This window comes from Dama dama, chromosome 20, assembly GCF_033118175.1.
Source record: "Dama dama isolate Ldn47 chromosome 20, ASM3311817v1, whole genome shotgun sequence".
NCBI lineage: Eukaryota > Metazoa > Chordata > Mammalia > Artiodactyla > Cervidae > Dama > Dama dama.
Window position 1 is genome coordinate 43,371,783 of NC_083700.1, and position 22,002 is coordinate 43,393,784.

The 22,002-nt window shown below is 37.7% G+C and overlaps 1 protein-coding gene and 1 non-coding gene across 3 annotated transcripts in view; one reads left to right on the forward strand and one right to left on the reverse strand.

Moving 5' to 3' along the window:
• The window catches only part of SLC35A3 (solute carrier family 35 member A3), a 40,769-nt gene extending 20,937 nt beyond the window's left edge, over positions 1-19,832 (reverse strand). The window contains exon 1 of one of the 2 annotated variants that reach the window (XM_061121306.1): positions 19,373-19,832. In XM_061121306.1, coding sequence (XP_060977289.1) covers positions 19,373-19,645 — 273 coding nt within the window. In that variant the 5' untranslated portion in view covers positions 19,646-19,832. The remainder of the gene's footprint in view (positions 1-19,372) is intronic. The other variant, XM_061121305.1, reaches the window with a different exon arrangement.
• LOC133041909 (U5 spliceosomal RNA) lies at positions 3,258-3,370 on the forward strand. The gene has a single exon (XR_009689447.1). It is a non-coding gene; the product is annotated as a U5 spliceosomal RNA (small nuclear RNA).
• Positions 19,833-22,002: the final 2,170 nt, after the last annotated feature.

Genomic DNA, 22,002 nt, shown 5'->3' on the forward strand with positions numbered 1-22,002 from the left:
ATGATTATTTGCACTAGAGCACCTGTAAAGAATTACACTTGAATTTACAAGTCTGCCTAAAGGAAGAAAAAACTCAAAACGAAAAAAATCAAGAAGCATTTCTTTTTTTCTATCTCTCTTCTTTCGTTTTACTGAGATGATATCTAGTACCGTGTCAGTTTAACCAGTACAACATAACTTTCATGTATTATTAAACAATTATCAAATAAATTAACATCAATCACTCTTTGCAACCCCATGGACTGCAGTACACCAGGCTCCCCTGTTCTTCATTATCTCCCAGAGTTTGCTCAAACTCATGTCCATTGAGTCAGTGATGCCATCTAATCATCTCTTCCTTTGTCAAGAAGTGTATTTCTAAGACATACAAACACTTAGTTTGATTTTAGATTACAATATAGGTAGAAGTAAGTACTTTCATTTAACACAACCCCTATATGCAAAGCAAATATATAAAAACAAAATAGATGAAAACATGATTATGTTCCACCTCTATAAGACTGTTTCTTCATTTCAGAATCTACAATATTCTCCCATTATAACTGAAAACAAACTTCTAACATTTTCATGTTTAATATTTAATCTCAGTCTCTCCTACATTTTTTTTCTCTTACTGCCTAATTCCCCTTCTTTTATCCTTTCAGGTGATACCAATCATCTAGTTTCCAGATTATTCTTTGTTTCATAAAAATGTCGTATCCAAGAAACTTACATATCAATAAGAAACTGTTAAGTTCTTTCCCAAATGCAGCCATATTCAGTTTACTGTCAAAATCCTCATGTACCAGCCAACAAATTACCACCCATGTTCCTTTAAAGACCCCGATTACCAAGCTCCCTGAACACACCTGGAGCTCAGTGAGGCTCTCAGATTTAGAGCAGTATTAGAAGGGTCAGGAGGCTTATATGCTCCACTTTCACCTTAGAGCTAAGACGTGAAAAATGTATTGTTCCTGATCAATAAACAGCGCTATTTCATTCTGATGACTTTCTTTGGTTCAGTTTGTTATGGTTTTCCTAAAAAAGCATTTATTATTTTATTTACTTTAAAAAGTAGTTACTGTTAGAAAAATATAGAAACAAAAATTACATTGAACCCAACTCCACTACTCAAAGACATATGAAAATATTTTGATATAGATTCTGTCAATATTTCTTAAGTTTTTGGGAAATCTCTAAACCTGAGGACATTAGCAGCAAAGATGTATCTAGACCATTTCATATTCCCACTGAAAGGACTTCAACAATTTTTGGAGATTTTTAGTTACATAGGAAATAAAGTCTTGTAATCAAAAAGTTCTAAATTCTCCTAAAAAACAGTAGATCTTTCTTGAGGGAAAAGAATGGATTTTAAAAATACAATAAAATACCAAGAATGTAACAAATGTCCATAATTCCACCACCTAGAACTAACAAGTATCAATCTTGTCACATTTGCTTATCTTTCCTTTTTTAAAGGAATAAAACATTATAGTTAAAGTCAAAATTCTCTCTAAGCCACAACTCCAGGTCTTATTCCTTCACTGTGCCCCTATTATCATGTGTTTGGAGTATTTATTTCAGTGCACTTTTAAAATTTTATACACCTACACAGAAATATGTGTAAGCCTAAATATTTTAATATTTATACATAGCATCGAACTTTTAATATAAAATACTTTAATATTTTATATTATTTAATATTAATAGAATATATCTATATAGAGTATATTAATATAATTATATTAAATGTATTTAATCTTTTATATTTAATATACATACCTATACAAACATGGTATACATTATTTAGCATCTTCCTTACTGTATTCAGCATTGTTTTGCCTTCTATGTTGACATACAGACCTAGTTCATTGCTTTTAATAACTCTAATGTTCCATCAAATAAGCGGGCCTTCTATTTATCCGTTCTCCTACTGATGAACATTTAAGATCCCTTTTTTCTCCTTTTAAAGATTTAAATTAAAAATTTTTCTTAACATTTTTCAACAAGTAGCTCCTAAATATTATATAAGCTCATTGGTTTCAAGCCATTTTTCTAAAATTTAATATTTTATATGACTTCTCAGGTCTCTTCTAGCTCTAACATACACAATTTTATTAAGGTAATTTCAATTTTTCCATTCAGACGTATTATCTCAATATTTAAACTGTAAACTTTGAGGACTTGTCTGGTGGCACAGTAGATAAGAATCTGCCTGCCAATGCAGGGACACAGGTTTAATCCCTGGTCTGGGAAGAGTCCACATGCCGTGGAGCAACTAAGAAGTTGTGCAACAACTACTGAGCCCACATGCTGAACTACCGAAGCCCACATAGCCCGTTCTCTGCAACAAGAAAAGCCACTGCAACGAGAAGCCCAAGCACTTCAACGAAGCACAGACTCTGCTCTCTGCAATTAAAGAAAGACTGCACGAAAGCAACAAAGACCCAGTGCAGAAAGAAAAATCACACTGTATACTGTGAGTGTATATATAGCAACACAGAACACATACTGTCATTACCCATTATACAGTTACTAGTGTGTAATAATAACAATGTGTAATTGTAATCTTGGTGTGTGCATACTATAATCATACTAATTTGATACAGTCACACTGCAAGTCCTTCTAAAAGTCCTTTGCACAGGAATATTTCAGGATTTGCTTAGTCACTAGAAAAGATCTTGTATTTGCTTTCTGATCACTATTTTTCTTCTGAATTGCTAGAGAAGTTTGATATTTACAAAGTTGAGTTTTATTATTTTTAAATCCCTTCTCACTTCTTGAAAGAAAAATGTACAACAAAAACTTCATTCACCTAATAACCTCCATTCATTCGGATTTGATGAGTTTCTATGATGACTTGGTTAGAATTGTGTGTAAAAAATATTCGTGAACTTATTATTTTTTTTTTTTAGTGAACTTATTTTATTAAGAGTTCAAAAAATTCTCAGTAATTAAAATCTTCAGGGGAAAAAAAGGTTTTTCAAAAATACTAGAAGGTATAATTTAAGTATATTTGATATGCTAATTATATATCCCTTATTTTCATTAAAGTAGCTCCCTAAGATCCTTGCCTTTATAGTGCTTTGTCAACCAATTCTGAGTTAAAGGCTTTAAACATTTAAAAAAACATACATTTCATAAAGTATATTTATCATTAATGCACACTACTACTACTTTCGCCCTTATGTTAATCAGGGTTGGTGAGAAATTAGTTGTTTATACCATTATTATTGCACTAGATAGGCATTAACCAAATTGTGAAACATTCAACTCAATACTCATGTTTCTCTTCAAACTGAATCTTTTGCCTTTTACTAAAGATTCTTGTTGGGGGGGATAAGCACGAGTGTTACTTCAATTGTTTGAGGCCTTTCTTGGAAAAAAAAAAAAAGAAAAGAAGAACACTATATACTAAAAATTTATATTTATTTTTTACTTGTAGATAAATCTGAAAGTCAGCCTGGCTACAAAGTTATTTCCAATAACTTATATGTATAATCTTTAGGTCTGGATATGAAGCCATTATTCCACTGAGACAATATCTGTATTTTGCTGTTATGTCTCCAGACACTAAAAGTCCTGCAAAACTAAATGTTTAATTAATGTTTTTAAATTGTAGTACAATTTATGTGGATTTTTAAAGACTATTAAGTACCTAAGGAATTCTGAAAATTAATTTTCCTTCCATTATAAAAACAAAAGGCTAAATTACTAACTTAAGATTTCTTAGAGTGAGCTATTTTTACATTTTCTAAACACTAGTTCTGAAATACACTTCCTAAGTATTATATAATCTATCACACATTATTATGCATAATAGAGAACATATGAAAACACACATTATAAAGTGGTATGCAAATATAAATTCAGTGTAGTCAGAAACAGCTATTAGTATAAAAACAAACCTTCCAAGTTTTTTCCAAATAAATGAACAGAAAAAGCAAATACGTACAGAAATGCTGACTTCAGCTGCAATTTTTTGTCCATTATCTTCCATGATGCCAAAACTTTAAAACTGCAACCTATAGCTATATGCTAAATAATGATGAATAAAATTCATCACAACTGGCATTTATATGTCTTCTTTCCAAACTATCTCAGTAGAGATAATATTCCCCCCAAAGTAGCAACTTCAGGTTGTACTTGAAATTCATAATACTCCTGTGGAAAATCCAGAAGTCTTATTTTTTTATAAAAGTGAAAAGAAACATGAGTTAAAGGTACTTTATATTATCAATATAGTCAATTTTGTTTCTACAGTAGAAATAATAGCCGCCACTAAACTAGTGAGCTTAAGTTCACTCTTGAGTGCTTAAGAAAAGCAAAATCCTGTTCAGTAACACTTACCAACTGACTCTACATTCTGTGGTTCCTATTACATTCTAAGTTAAACAACTTTTCATTGTTTCTCCTCCCTTTTCTTCTTCAAGGTGCCAGGTTTTTGTTTACATAAGACAATATCACCTGTATGTAAGTTAGAGTACTGTCAATTTTTAACTTGGTTTTTTTTTTTTTTTTACAGATTGCAGATTTTTCACTTTTACATTCAGACAAAATCAATAGTACTCAAATATTTCTTCAACTACACAAATATAAAATCTCTTTGCATTCTAGTTTTTAGATTAAAAATTGTCCAGTATTAGCGTACTCTTTACACATGTTAATGATTGGGTAAACATAATGACCTAAAAAATATAGCTCTAAGATTCCCTTCTACTGTGAGGTAGGTGCCATGTAAAAAGGTACTCCTTTCTCACTCATCCATTTCCCTACCCCTTTGCTATTCTGTTCTACCACTTTCTGCTGTGGTCACATCCTGCCATTGGCAGCTGAAGGCTGAAGTTAAAAGGCATTCTACAAAGAACAGAGACTAGTGTACAATCCTGGTAGGGTCTGTAGGGTGGCAAAACTTGCCGGCAAAACTTGCCACCCCAAAGTATCTCTTCAACATGCAGATTATTTCAAGCTGAAAACAGTGAAAGCCCTAAAGACTCAGCAAGAAACTTTGACCTTTCCCCTAACTGACCAAAAAATAAAAAAAAGGAATTTAGACACAGGGCCTGTTCCCAGAATATCACCATAGACATCTGCAAGGAATATGGTCTATGTGCAGTGGAGGAAAACTCTAGGCAGAGCCTAGAGATCACAGTCCACTCCGTGTTCCACTGTCACTGCATGGCCCAGCAAATATTTACTTAGCAAACTTTTGCTTTTCCATCTTCTTGTCAATTGCTTTCCTACTCTTTGAAGAAACAAACCACTACCTTCAACATCCTCTTTTGTCTTTAGCTGCAGAGGGTATTTAAGATGAGGGTTTCAGCCATTTTGACAAGTTACTCAGTCTTCCTGGGTCTCTCTATGTACACGTGTTATTAAACTTTTGTGTGATTTTTCTTCTCTCAATCTATCTCATGTCAATTCAATTCTTCTAGGTTCTTCTTTTCTAGCCAGAAGAACCTAGAAAAATTAGAGGAAAAATTCCTCCTCCATGACAGGGCCATAGGCACTAACCATTAGGATAGTTTCAAGACTCAGGAGATTAGGGTCAGAAGTAGAAAATACAGGTATCACACAATTCACCATCCATGTTTAAATACATACATACCATGGTCAGGCACTATGATGAGCCCTGGATATACAATGATGAACAAAACAAATATAACCTTTGTCTTCGGAGGGCTTATCCTCTAGCTTGAAAGACAGAGATTATTCAAATAATTTAAGAAATAGTATAAGGATGCAAGGGCTTCCAGGTGGCTCAGTGGCAAAGAATCTGCTTGCCAGTGCAGGAGATGGGGGTTTGATCCCTGGCTCAGGAGAAGGAAATGGCAACCCACTCCAGGATTCTTGCCTGGGAAATCCCATGGACAGAGGAGCCTGGCAGGCTACAGTCCACAGGGTCGCAAAAGAGTCAGACACGGCTCAGAGACTAAACAACAACAATATAAGGGTGTAAACTGCTATGACACAGTGTATGATAGGAAAGTATCACAGGGGAATTATAGTCCTTGTATTATTACTGTATACAGTAATGGTTAAACTGAAACTCATTTCCCCAAATCCCCTTCTCTATAATGGTGCTGGGTCAGAATCAACTAAAAGGCAGAGTGAATGAAGCAAGAGCCATTACTCCAGAAGATTCTCAGAGTTAAATGTGATGAAACAGAAACAAAGGTGCTAGCAGGTTCCATTCATCCTCTCTTCCCTGCTCTAAGTCAACTCTTCCCAACTGCTGACCCTACTGAGCAACAGTTCCTAATCCCTAGAACCTGTAAATGTTACCTTATTTGGAAAAGGGAATTTTGCAGATGAAATGAAGTTAAGGATCTTGAGATGGGAAAATTATTCTGAATTAGCTAAGTAAATCCTAAATGCCAACACAAGTATACTCATAAAAGACAAAAGAGGAAAATACAAATACTTAAATGAAGGCTTTTCCTGTGGCTCAGCGGGTAAAGAATCCACCTGCAGTCAGGAAAAATAAGGCACAGGTTTGATCCCTAGGCTAGGGAGATACCCTGGAAGAGGAAATGGCAACTCACTCTGGTATTCTTGCCTAAAAACACCCTGGAGGGCTACAGTCCAAAGGGTTGCAAAGAGTCGGACATGACCGAACATGCATGCACGAAAGAGAAGACGGCACTGTAAAGATGGAGGGGAAAGAGACTTGAAGATGCTGGTCTTGAGCATCTGGAGTGGTGTTCCAGACTGGAGTGATGTAGCCACAAACCAAGTAAAGTTGGCACCCACCAGAAGTTGGAAGAAAAAATGGAGTGGATTATCCCCTAAAGCCTCCGGAGGGAACATAGTCCCTCTGACACTTTGATATTAGCCCAGTGATACTGATTTTGGATTTCTCGCCTACAGAACTGTGGGAGAATACATTACTCATTTTAAGCAATCAAACATGTGGTAATTTGTTACAGCAGCCCCAGGAAACCAAACCAAGCATCTGAGTCTATAATGAAAAAATGTAATTGTTCTCCAGTCCATGTGTAGTCGGGAAGAATGCATTTACAATGTGCTGGAAGAAGACTGGTTAAAATTAAGCTTTCAGTACTCAAAAGTTATTAATAAGTTATCAGGAAAACTGGGTTATACTGAAAAGTGCATAGAACAGTTCCTGGCACATAGTATGTGCTCAATAAATGTATTTTAAAAAATAAATGCCAAAATCAATAATAAGTTAAGGATACCAAAAAATGAGATAATCATCTAGTGATCATCCATCATGGAAAATTTGAAGCCTATCCAGTTGGTTGATAAAACTAAATGATTAATAATAACACTTTTACAGGGAAGGTAAAGACTTGACAAACATTACAAAGTAATTCTACTACAGCTAATTTTATAAAACATCGATTTCTTTGCTATTTTAAAGAACATAAAGGCAAAAGAAAGTACAGATTACACATTTATTAGTCTGTTTTTATAAACTGAAATATTAATAGTAGATAACCAGAGACAAACATATAAGCTAGAAAACAATTTTCCAATTTTAAGTTTTCCGTCAATATTCAATTACCCTCAAATTGATTCCTTTAACATGATTTACTACCCACCAAGTATACTACATGTGTCAAAACATACCATCTGAAATATATCTATATATATGCAGAAATTCAAACAGTCCTATAAAATAGCTTTGATTTTCAAGCACTAACATTAATAATAGGGTTCTAGTATTTTCTAACATTTTAGAAATGTTTAAGTATTAAACTATACTCGGGTAATCAAGAATCATGTCTAGCTCTTTATTTAATTCAGCCTGAGGATAAATCTTTAAGATAAGGGGCCTTAAAATATCTTTCTTTGCAGCCTTCACAAATGGTAAAAGTTTTAGAAAAATATGTTTATCAGTGAAAATAATTTAACTGAAACTTCACAGGAGTTGTTACTGATAGTTTATGGCCTGACAAACTGTCAAAGATTTTAAAACTTTTAAAAATCCTAAGCTGTTAATCTGTGCTTGGGTAACTAATGAAAGATTACCACACTCCCATAAGGACAAAATTCCAATATTAAAATTCAAATCCATTCTAATCTGACAAGGCAACCACTCCCAAGTAAACCTATAATAGTCTGAGAAGTTTCTATTCGCTATGGGTGTATTAACTATATAGGATATAAAAAGATCTTATTTGTTTTATGCTTTTTTGTTTCCAAAACGTAAAAAATTTTTATTGAAGTACTGTATGGTTGATTTACAATGTTGTATTAGCTTCTGGTATATAGCAAAGTGATTCAGTTATACATGCATAATTATTTTTCATTATAGGTCATTATAAGATACTGAATATAGGTCCCTGTACCAAACGGTAGGATCTTGTTTATACATAGGATCTATTTTATACACAGTAGTTTTTATCTGCTAGACTCAAACTCCTAATCTACCCCTCCTCCTGCCCTTCCCCTTTGGTAACCATAAGTTTGTTGTCCATGTCTGTGAGTTTCTGTTTCTATTTCTGAATACATCATGAATCTATCTCATGCCCTGCTTCATTTCTGATGGGGACAGCCTTCAGGTTTTCACAGCTCTAAATCTACTGTCCATATAGCAGATGTCTTAATAAAATGTGGATCTAATCACATGCCTTTCCTATTTGTAAAGTTTAACTGAAATACAGGGACTGTCACATATTAGTCATTTACTCTATGTTGGATTTACAAAAGAACAAATAAACTCTGTAAAATGTAAATTCTCAGAAGGGAAAAATTATCCTGTGAATTAAGTCTCTCTGTATATACAGAAAAACAAATGAAACTGGTTTTCATTAAATATTTTCTAACAGTTGCAACTTCACAAGAGAAGCTAAATTAATGAAATAATTATTTACTGAGCACCTGCAACCAATCAGACATTGTGCTAGGTGCTTTATAGGCATCATCTCACTTAAACCTCATTTAATCTGTAAAGGAGATACCACTCATTTTACAGATTAAAAACTGAAGTTCCGAGATATTAAGTGTATAACTTCCTTTGCATAATATGCCAGAATTCAGATACAAAGTAATTTCTCTCAGTCAAAGCTACAATTCAACAAAATCCTAGCAAACAGAATCCAACAACATATTAAAAAAATCATACACCATGACCAAGTGGGCTTTATCCCAGGAATGCAAGGATTCTTTAATATCCGCAAATCAATCAATGTAATACACTACATTAACAAATTGAAAGATAAAAACCATATGGTTATCTCAATAGATGCAGAGAAAGCCTTTGACAAAATTCAACACTCATTTATGATTAAAACTCTCCAAAAAGCAGGAATAGAAGGAACATACCTCAACATAATAAAAGCTATATATGACAAACCCACAGCAAGCATCACCCTCAATGGTGAAAAATTGAAGGCATTTCCCCTGAAATCAGGAACAAGACAAGGGTGCCCACTCTCACCACTACTATTCAACATAGTGTTGGAAGTTCTGGCCACAGCAATCAGAGCAGAAAAAGAAGTAAAAGGAATCCAGATAAGAAAAGAAGAAGTAAAACTCTCACTGTTTGCAGATGACATGATTCTCTATATAGAAAACCCTAAAGACTCAACCAGAAAATTACTAGAGCTAATCAATGAATATAGTAAAGTTGCAGGATATAAAATTAACACACAGAAATCCCTTGCATTCCTATATACTAACAATGAAAAAACAGAAAGAGAAATTAAGGAAACAATACCATTCACCATTGCAACAAAAAGAATAAAATACTTAGGAGTATATCTACCTAAAGAAACAAAGGACCTATACATAGAAAACTATAAAACACTGATGAAAGAAATCAAAGAGGACACAAACAGATGGAGAAACATACCGTGTTCATGGATGGGAAGAATCAATATTGTCAAAATGGCTATTCTACCCAAAGCAGTCTACAGATTCAATGCAATCCCTATCAAGCTACCAACGGTATTTTTCACAGAACTAGACCAAAGAATTTCACAATTTGTATGGAAATACAAAAAACCTCGAATAGCCAAAGTAATCTTGAGAAAGAAGAATGGAACTGGAGGAATCAACCTGCCTGACTTCAGACTCTACTACAAAGCCACAGTCATCAAGACAGTATGGTACTGGCACAAAGACAGAAATATAGATCAATGGAACAGAATAGAAAGCCCAGAGATAAATCCACGAACCTATGGACACCTTATCTTTGACAAAGGAGGCAAGGATATACAATGGACAAAAGACAACCTCTTTAACAAGTGGTGCTGGGAAAACTGGTCAACCACTTGTAAAAGAATGAAACTAGAACACTTTCTAACACCATACACAAAAATAAACTCAAAATGGATTAAAGATCTAAATGTAAGACCAGAAACTATAAAACTCCTAGAGGAGAACATAGGCAAAACACTCTCCGACATAAATCACAGCAAGATCCTCTAGGACCCACCTCCCAGAATATTGGAAATAAAAGCAAAACTAAACAAATGGGACCTAATGAAACTTAAAAGCTTTTGCACTACAAAGGAAACTATAAGTAAGGTGAAAAGACAGCCCTCAGATTGGGAGAAAATAATAGCAAATGAAGCAACAGACAAAGGATTAATCTCAAAAATATACAAGCAACTCCTGCAGCTCAATTCCAGAAAAATAAATGACCCAATCAAAAAATGGGACAAAGAACTAAACAGACATTTCTCCAAAGAAGACATACAGATGGCTAACAAACACATGAAAAGATGCTCAACATCACTCATTATCAGAGAAATGCAAATCAAAACCACAATGAGGTACCATTACACGCCAGTCAGGATGGCTGCTATCCAAAAGTCTACAAGCAATAAATGCTGGAGAGGGTGTGGAGAAAAGGGAACCCTCTTACACTGTTGGTGGGAATGCAAACTAGTACAGCCGCTATGGAAAACAGTGTGGAGATTTCTTAAAAAACTGGAAATAGAACTGCCATATGACCCAGCAATCCCACTTCTGGGCATACACACTGAGGAAACCAGATCTGAAAGAGACACGTGCACCCCAATGTTCATCGCAGCACTGTTTATAATAGCCAGGACATGGAAGCAACCTAGATGCCCATCAGCAGATGAATGGATAAGGAAGCTGTGGTACATATACACCATGGAATATTACTCAGCCATTAAAAAGAATTCATTTGAACCAGTCCTAATGAGATGGATGAAGCTGGAGCCCCTTATACAGAGTGAAGTAAGCCAGAAAGATAAAGAACATTACAGCATACTAACACATATATATGGAATTTAGAAAGATGGTAACGATAACCCTATATGCAAAACAGAAAAAGAGACACAGAAATACAGAACAGACTTTTGAACTCTGTGGGAGAATGTGAGGGTGGGATATTTCAAAAGAACAGCATGTATACTATCTATGGTGAAACAGATCACCAGCCCAGGTGGGATGCATGAGACAAGTGCTCCAGCCTGGTGCACTGGGAGGACCCGGGGGAATCGGGTGGAGAGGGAGGTGGGAGCGGGGATCGGGATGGGGAATACATGTAAATCCATGGCTGATTCATGTCAATGTATGACAAAACCCACTGAAATGTTGTGAAGTGATTGGCCTCCAACTAATAAATAAAAAAAAAAAAAAGAAGCTACAATTCATGGCCCATGAATTTTTGCAAGGAGTCTATTGCATGGTCTTTGCAATAATGCCTAAGTGTTGAAACATATCTAAGTTTTAGAGGGTCAGTCAGCATAACATATTAGAGTATGCCTCCAGACCAGATTGTATAACTTCACATTCTGTTTCCACATAACCATAACCAGGGCAAAATACTTAACCTCTGTCCCTCCTTTCTTATAAAATGGGAATAAACAATAGTATGTACTTCATAGGATGGTTTAAAAGATATAAACCACAAATAGTGGTTATAATTCTACAGTGCCTCATTTGAGTATGCACTGAATAATTCTTACTCAAGTTACAAAATGACACTAGTAACATTTAAAATTGGCTTTTTTATAGCACATATGAATTTAGAAAAACCTTATCTAGCTTTTACAGAAAAACTAGGCAGAGTAGGTATAAAGTCATGTGTGGACATTTCCTTACTGGAATAATTTTCTTTCTTAGTATTTATCTGACATGATCTAAAATTCCAGCTTCATTTTAACTCTGTTTTCTACTATATTACCTGACTTACCAGAGCTTTTCAATTAAAGTGCTTATCTCCAGGCAGCAACTGATTCTTTGGTTTCATTTGGGTTGGTATCTCTGACATGGATGATAAACTAGTAAGAGTTTTGGGTAGGCAATCTGGATTGAGCAGCTGAGTTACATTTTAGCTTATAAAATAAACACTCATATTTATATAACAAACACTCTCAAATTTATATAGCAGAAGACATCCAAAAACCAATCATTAAAATACATATAAAAAACCATATATAACCACAGCACTACATTCCTTCATTAAAGGAAACAATTAAGTTTAATGTACTTAGGATACACCTGTTTTTCAGAAGGGTGAAATCTAATGTTAAGCTACCAATTCATATTGATCTGAACTTTAATAAATTCATACACACATTATTAACTACTAGTTTGATGATGTTCAAGCTACTTCAGTAACCCAGACAGGTCTACAATTTACTCTTCAGTTTTTTATAATTTCACACACACACACAAATCCACGGTAGATTGTTATCACATAGAAACTTCCTTCTCTAATAAAGGGAAATAAACTCAAAAGTTATACTTCATAGCTACTGAAGGATGATTAGGCTTTAAGGGAGAGAATATTTCAGTTGATTATAATTATTTGTCCAGTCATTCATGCAAGATACTTTCTACTGAGTTTGATATAAATTATATCCATTTCAAATATAACTAAGGCAGCCCAGACAGTGTATGTAGGACACAGGGTTTGATCTGACCCTGAATATTCTCATTTAAAAGGTGGTGATGGGAAACAAAATATATCATTCCCAAAATATGCTACTTAGATGTATTATTTTGAGTTGTAGGTATTAAAATGCAGGGAAGCCTTCCCTGAACTTCCCTGATCTGTTTAAACATTAAATCCTCTAAAAGGAAGTCAACTGTCATAAATCCACTTCCCAAAGGAACTCCCCTTCATCAACCAAGGAAGACTGACTATTAATCACAGGAGAGGAGACTAAGAGAGGAAGGTAAATTCTCATGTTGTCCTTTACAAATTCAGATTAGCAGGAGAGAACATTTGTAAAAATTCATCTCTGAACTGCAACTTTGTTTATAAAATGGTTTTGGTGTATTCATTGTTTTTATTTTATTTATTTTTGGCTGTGCTGGATCTTTGTTGCTTCATGGGCTTTTCTCTGGTTGCAGTGAGCAGGAGCTACTCTCTAGCTGTGGTGCAAGGGTTTCTCATTGCAGTAGCTTCCTTATTGCAGAGCACAGGTTCTAGGGCACACGGGCTCAGTAGTTGCAGTTTCTGGGTTGTAAAGCATAGGCTCAGTAGCTGTGGCCCACGGGTTTAGCTGCTCTGCGGCATGTGTGATCCTCCAGGTCCAGGGACCAAACAATCTCCTGCGTTGTTGTTGTTGCTGTTCAGTTGCTAAGTTATCTGACTCTTTGTGACCCCATGGACCGCAGCATGCCAGGCTTCCCTGTCCTTCACCATCTCCCAGAGTTTGCTCAAATTCATGTCCACGAAGTCAGTGATGCCCTCTTCTTATCTCAGTCTTTCCCTTTATCAGGGTCTTTTCCAATGAGTCAGCCCTTCGCATCAGGTAGCCAGTTCTGGGGCTTCAGCTTCAGCATCAGTCCTTCCGATCAATATTTAGGATCGACAGGTTTGATCTCCTTGCTGTCCAAGGGACTCTCAAGAGTTTTCTCCAGTACCACAACTCAAAAACATCAACTTTTTGGCACTCAGACTTCTTTATGGTTCAACTCTCACATCTGCACACGACTACTGGAAAAACCATAGCTTTGACTATACGGACCTCTGATGGCAAAGTGATGTCTCTGCTTTGTAACATGCTGTCTAGGTTGGTCATAGCTTTTCTTCCAAGCAGCAAGCATCTTTTAATTTCATGACTGCAGTCACCGTCCACAGTGATTTTGGAGCCCAAGAAAATAAAATCTGTCACTGCTTCTACTTTTTCCCCTTCTATTTGCTATGAAGTGATGGGACTGGGTGCCATGATCTTAGGTTTTTGAATGTTGAGTTTTAAGCCAGTTTTTTCACTCTCCTCTTACTTTCATCAAGAGGCTCTTTAGTTCCTCTTCACCTTCTGCCATTAGGGTGGTATCATCTGCATATCTGAAGTTGTTGATATTTCTCCCTGCAATCTTGATTCTAGCTTGTGATTCATCCAGCCTGGCATTTTGCATTATGTACTCTGCATATAAGTTAAATAAGCAGGGTGACAATATACAGACTTGACACATTCTTTTCCCAATTTTGAACCCGTCCATTGTTCCATATCCGGTTCTAACTGTTGCTTCCTGACCTGCATACAGGTTTCTCAGGAGACAGGTCAGGTGGTCTGGTACTCCCATCTCTTTAAGAATTTTCCATAGTTTGTTGTGTTCCACATAGCCAAAAGCTTTAGCACAGTCAATAAAGATGTTTTTCTGGAATTTGCTTGCATCTTCCATAATCCAAAGGATGTTGGCAACTTGATTTCCGGTTCCTCTGTCTTTTCTAAATCCAGCTTGTCATCTGGAAGTACTCAGTTCATGTGCTGCTGAAGCCTAGTTCATGAACTGCTGAAGCCTAGCTTGAAGGATTTTGAGCATTACCTTGCTAGCATGTGAAATGAGTGCAACTGTGTGGTAGTCTGAACATTCGTTGGCATTGCCCTTCTTAGGAACTGGAATGAAAACTGACCTTTTCCAGTCCTGTGGCCACTGCTGAGTTTTCCAAATTTGCTGACAGGCAGATTCTTTACCACTGAGCCACCAGGGAAGCCCATTCATTGGTTTGATTCTTGCCTTCCCAGGGACAGCTATTGCTTTCCAGTTTCTCATTTTGTGTCCTGAAAAACTGGGGTTGGTTTTCTGCCTGCTCAGGCATGCAGGTTATGATTCCTGTGTATGCAAGCAGCTCAACTGTAAAGTTGGGGGCCAAAAAAATATGACCAGACAGAAATGTGGGTTATATCTCATCTGCAGCTAGTGTCCTACTGACCACTGCCAGCTTGGGGTGGGGGTGGGATGTTATCATCTTAAAATTTTGTGTATCACAGAAATAATCAAATTTCCTTGTCCACTGCATTAGAATGAACTCTCACTAGATCCTTAACTATGACCATTTTCAAGTCTCCTGTCATTTACAAATAGTTACTGTTTTACTCTTATGCTTTCCTGAAGTCTGTCCAAAACATTTGTCTTCAAAAAGATTCAAAAAAACGACATTGATAAGTACTCTACAATACAGATTTGTAATAACTTTAAGATCATACCATTGAACTAGGTAATAAATTCCAGAACTCTAACAGAAAAAATTAGTGGATTCATGAAACTACTAACTTTAGATCAAGTAAAACAGGAATAATTACATGGGACTGAGAAAATGATGAGAATGATTTTTAATTTTACGACTTTTTGTTAAAAACATTGCTAGCTCTTTAACACTTTAACAGATTGAAGGAAACCTTTTTTCTTAAACTTTCTATAACTTAAAGCAATTTGGTAAATTATATCTTTGTAAACAGAACTGAAACATTTATTTATCTGTTTCTCCCTACCTGATTCTTCAGGAAATCAGAAATTAATAGTGAGTATTCTTAATTTCATGACAATATAGTTACTTGCATATGTTCAGTAACAATCTGTTTTCCTTGTAATAGGATACAATTGGAAACACTGGCTATACTGCCAAAGTTTTGACTGAGATGTCATATTTGAGGATAATATCAACTTTAAGGAATTAAGCTGGACTTTGTGGCTCTGGTAAAGAATCCACCTGCAATGTGGGAGACCTGGGTTCAATACCTGGGTTGGGAAGATCACCTGGAGAAGGGAAAGGGTCCCCACTCCAGTATTCTGGCCTGGAGAATTCCATGGACTGTATAGTCCACTGGGTTGCAAAGAGTTGGACATGATTGTGACTTTCACTTTACAAGGCCAATGAAGCCCCTTCCAGAAAATCAAAAACTAAAACACACACACACACAAAACCCCTGGTATCTTGCATTCATAGTTCCCAGCCATATCAGGTGAGTAAGGAAGGGCATTTTCTGGTGGGTCCAAGAACTTAAGGATTTCTTAGGGACCTCAAGGAGAAAGAAGAGAGAAATTCACTCAAATCCAAGTATTACAGGAGAAATCTGATGGTCAGTCCTTGGCTTGGCTTTCTGGGCTTGAGATACTTGCAAACGTCTGAGATTCCTTCTGAAAAGTTATAGCAAAGCAGATTTTAAAAGAGTCTTTATGGTGAATTACTATTCTTACTGCATTTATATAAATAATCAGGCCAAGTTTAATGAGACTAAACTTATTGTGCAAAAAAATTAGTCTTACTGTGACTATCTTTGGTAGAAGTAGAGAGGACTATAGAGAGAACATTATGTTTCAGTAGCACACTTTTGTGGATATCAAATTCTACTGTAGTCCACTGCCTTTGAGGTTTTATAATCTACTTGTACACTGGATTGGATCCCTGAACTCTTCTAGTTTCCTCCAATATCTAGTTATGACTCTCTAAACTAACATTTCCAACTTTCTCTACCCTGACTTGGAATCACAAAAACTAAACACTGTCCTTTTCCCAAAGCCCTGCTGCAAGCTGAAGCTAACAACTTGGGTAATTTATTATTTCTTCCAGTTTTATTGAGCTATAACTGACACACAGCACCACATAATTTTATGTTGTACAGCATAATGATTTGACTCACATACATCGTGAAATGATTACCACAGTAAATTTAGTGAATATCCCTCTTCTTATGTAAATTAAATAGAAAATATATATTTATGTTTTTTGCCTTTTGATGAGATTGTTTACGATTTACTCTCAACAACTTTGATATATAAAGTGCAGCAGTAATACTTACATTTATCCATTGTACATTATATCCCTGGTAATAACTGAACGTTTTTGCCTTTTGACTACCTTCTTCCAATTCTACCCTACCTTCCACCCTGCCACCCTCTGGTAACCACAAATCTGATGTCTTTTTCTGAGTTTGTTTTTGAAGTACCACGGACATACAACACTGCTAGTCCTGGTATGCAACACAGTGATTTGCTATTTCTATGTTTCTAAAGTAATCACCATGGTAAATATAGTCACCATCTGTCACCTAAGATTTACATATGTATTGACTATATTCCCTACACTGTACATTTCCTACTTGTGACTATTTATTTTGTTACTGAAAGTTTGTACCTTTTAATCTCTCCCACCTATTTCTCCCCTCCCTCCATCCCTGTATCCTCAGGTAACCACCTGCTTGTTCTCTATGATTCTATTTCTGTTTAGAATGATCACTCTTTGTGTTGTAATATAATCTTATTTCAGCTTTTTATTAATCTTATATTTGAAAATTCTTTTCTGTTCTATGTTTTAGTACTTTATTTGATCCTAGTAATAAATCCTTGAGGTAGTATAGATAACTTTCTCAAAAAACAATAGTAAAATGCTAATGTAATAAATATTATAAAATACTTATCATAAAGTGCAGTACATAAAAGAATGTTTTGGACTGAAGACAGACTTTAGAGAGCTTTATAAGAAGGAAGTAGCAACTTCCAATTGAAAAAGAAGTCCTGAGAATACTGTACAGCATGGTAACTATTGTTAATAATACCATATTGTATATTTGAAAGTTGCAAAGAGAGTAAACTTAAAATCTTAAAAGCTGTCATTACAAGAAAAATTTTGTATCTATGTGTGGTGATGAATGTTAACTAGATTTGTGGTGATAATTTTGCAATACATATAAATATCAAATCATTATGATGTACACTGGAAACTAATACGGAGTTATATGTCAATTACATCTCAATTTTTTAAAAAATTAAAGGAGGTGGCATTAAAGAATACCTTTTGCAAAGATGGACAGAATGATTTCTACAAAGAAGGAAAAGAAGGCTGTCCTTATAGGAAGAAAGGATGTAAGCAAAGACCAAGGCACACAGGCATAGAACATGTTCAGAAATTAACTGCAAAGTAACTATTATGATTGAGCTAAAAAACAGAACTCGTGGCATAAAATAATTTTTTAAAAAAGAATGAAAGGGACATGTTGACATCTTGACATGAAGTCAAGGACAGTTTACACATTTTTGAAGAGTTTTGGTTGGTAACCTAAATAATTTTAAATTTAATCCGGATTCAATAGAAAGTCACTTAAGTATGTCTGAGGAAAGAGAAACCAAGAAATACATAAGACCTTTGGTTTTAAAAATCAGTTTCAAGAGGAGTTACTGGAAGGGAGACAGGCTGAGGGCAGCAAATCCAGCCATTGCCATAGAGCAGGTAAGATGAAAGAGAAGTCATATTTAGCATAGAAGTGAAAAAGACAACAAGCAAACTGAGATGCTGAAAAAGTAGGATCAATACTTGGGGGGAAAGTTAGGACCAGGAATGTAAATTTAGAAGTCATGCCCTTAAAGGAAACAATCTGAGTTTACCAGCGAAAATGAGTAAGTGCACCAAGTGAGAAGCTACCAAATTTCATCTTTAACTACCAAAGTTGAATGCTGATCGAAAACAAAAAACTGCGGTTCCATTTTCAAATACTGCCTGTAACAGAACATAATAAAAGATTCAGCCTTCTACCATAAAGTAATGAAACGTGTTTTACCAAGCAAGGCCCAGTACTACATTTAATATCACCCTTTAATTCATTTGAACCAGCGTCCCCTGTAGTTTAGTTGCTTTAAAGAAAAGTTAATTAAAATCTTCCCTTCCTAAACACTCAGAACCCAACAAGCACACCTTTTCTGATAGGAATCCCACCTGGCCTCAGACAGCCTTTGCCTGCGTACTAGCCTTACCAAGGACAACCTTTCCATTTCTTGAAGTCCCTGAGACTTCTCCAGCGCAGGGTCCCGGTCTCCTGGCTCGGCATCAGCCACAGGGCCCCGCGCCGAGCGGGAGCTCCAGGGCAGTTCGCAGATGGAATGACCGCCAGCCTGGCCCTCCGGCCACTCGGTTCCGCACGCCCCAGACTCTAAAGCACACACTGTCGTTTTCATTCGGTCGACACACCCCTTTCCTGGGGCCCTTTTCCCTCCTACACCCAGCACATTCCTCACGTCGTCCCTCGTACTTACAACGTGTCACTTCATCCACTCCCACCCCGTACCCAGCTAGTACTTAAGGTATTCCACACCGTCCCCTTCACTCAGACAGACTTCGTATCAGCCCCGCGCCCGCTGCATCCTCCCGGAGCTGCCCCGGCCAAAGCTGAGGCCACTGCCCGTGCCCGCCGCCACCCAGGAGCGCACCAGGCTCACCTTCCGCGCAGCTCGGCCGGCTGCGCGTACTGGGGGCGGCGGCTCAGCTCGGCCCGGCGCCCCAGTCTGCGGCGCCCGCCGGGTCCCCCGCGACCCTTGAAGCGCAGCGCCACTCGCTACCGCCGCCGTCGCTGCCGCCGGCCCGGTGCGGCCCAGGCGTTTCCGGGTTCCCGCGGTCCCGTCTCCCAAACGCTCCGGCTGCGGCCTCGGCCCGGGTGAACGCCGTTCCCGGCTCGGCTCTGCTGGTCCCACCTTGGCACTTGCCAACTCCATCCCCCAAGACGAGGAGTTAAGAGGCTCCGCGGGCGACCCCCGGAGCCGGCTTCAGTGTCGAGTCGTCGCCTGGAGCAGTGCCTCCTGCTAGTTGTTTCCTAAAGGGGCGTAGCGGACGGAGTGACTCCCGCGGCGTGCCTCTGCAGGACTCTCTGGTGGCGAAGGGCGCCAGGGTGTGAGACTGCGAAAGTAAAGTCAAAGTCCTTAGGGGCAAAGGACCCTGAGAGGGAGTGAGGAGGTGGATCCAGGAAGCAAACAAACTGGGTTCGAGAAAATGTCAGTGACAGTGAAAACTAACGAGATTCGCTCTGGCGCAGGCTGCCACTCATTTTTCTGGACGGCTTGTTCGGTTGGAAATACCGCTTCTCCCACCCTGGTTTAGACCCTGAGGCTGAACAGAGCCCAGAGCAGCGCCACCAAATTAGTAGGGCAGGATTATCCCTTTCCTCTTAACACCACGCCGCTAAGAATTAAGCCTGTGTCTCTTTATATTGCAGATGATTAAAACTACGTCCGAGAAAGACAAGCGGAGAAAGAGAGCGGAAAAACAAAATTCAAGAACTGTATTAGAGTAGAATGACTGGGTTTTAAAATTTTGGCTCAGATGGAAACGAATCTGCCTGCAACGCAGGAGACCCAGGTTGGATCCCTGGGTTGGGAGGATCCCATGGAGAAGGAAGTGGCAGTATTCTTGCCTGGGAAATCCCATGGACAGAGGAGCCTGGAGGTCCTACAGGGCATGGGGCTTGCAAAGAGTCAGACACGACTTGAGCGACTAACACTCATGATCTTGAGGAATCCCCTGGATGGTGGAATATATCTTAGATTTTAATGTTTGTTCTAAATATTTTGGAAGTAAAATGTGCCTGATGCATAATAATAATAGCTAGGCATTATTCTAAGATGAGGATACAGAGAGAATATATAATGAATCTTTTCCTCATTTTGTAAGAGGGAAAAGACTTAAAATATTTTAGAAATACTTCAGCAGGAAAAATATACCTTATGACATAAATACAGGTTTGTTTTTTTTTCTTAGAGAAAACGACTTTCTAGTCTGTTTAAAAAGTTTTAAAATGAAAAGGAGAGAAGTGGAGGCAATTATTCATTAAGAAACAGTAACATGGTGCTTTGGCATCTTGGAAGAGGACCAAAGCTCTAACAGACAAAAACAACAATGAAAATAGAAGGTTAAATATATTTATGACACCCACAACTGATGTAAAGATATGGGTTGCCAAACTGATGACCAAAAGAAAGTAATGCTTTCATTGACCTCTCTTAGCTTTACAATTTGTACTTAGATACTAGTGTAGCGGAAACTAGTTTAGGCACCCCATTCTGTTAGCCCTTATTCTCTCTACACATTCATCCTACACAGCTCATGGTTGTACCTCAGTCCGATCTGACTGACTCTTTGTGGCGTCATGGACTATAGCCCCATAGACTGTAGCTCGCCAGGCTCCTCTGTCCATGGAATTTCCCAGGCAAGAATACTGGAGTGGGTTGCCATTTCCTCCTCCAGGGCATCAAACCTGACCTGAGTCTCTGGAGTGTCCTGTATTGGCTGGCAGCTTCTTTACACTAGTGCCTCGTGGGAAGCCCAACATATAGATGTTTTTAAAGTTTTCCCTCTCTTTCTTGCTTAATAGCGCTGTGAAAATGATTGCCCTCTAGCTAAGGCTATACCATCTACCTAATGTTTAACTCTCCAAGAGGACACTCCCTATCACTGCTTTCCACTGGGAACATTCTTCATTCCAGAAAGAATGTCATGGCTGACCACCAGAACCTGTTCTGAATCACCTAATGCCAGCCCTGACATCTCAATATCCCCAGGAGGAGGGGAAGAATGCAAGAACACATCAGCCCTGATCCTCATCTTCAGTCCCATCTACCACCTGAAAACTGTAAGACCTCTTCCAGCTTCCTGGGGAAGGAGAGCACAGTCTTGAGAGCATTAACTTTCAAGCTTACGCTCTCAAGCCCCACTGCTCCTGGCAAAGTAATAAAGCTGCTGCTTTCTCCAAAACACTGTCTCTGTATTTTTACTTGGTGTCGGTGAGCAATAACACTGAACTGCTTTCAGTCTCCCTGTATATACCACTCATAGCACCTATTCTGGAGAAGGCAATGGCAACCCACTCCAGTACTCTTGCCTGGAAAATCCCATGGACAGAGGAGACTGGTAGGCTGCGGTCCATGCGGTCGCTGAGAGTCAGACACGACTGAGCGACTTCACTTTCACTTTTCATTTCCATGCATTGGAGAAGGAAATGGCAACCCACTCCAGTGTTCTTGCCTGGAGAATCCCAGGGATGGGGGCCTGGTGGGCTGTTGTCCATGGGGTCGCACAG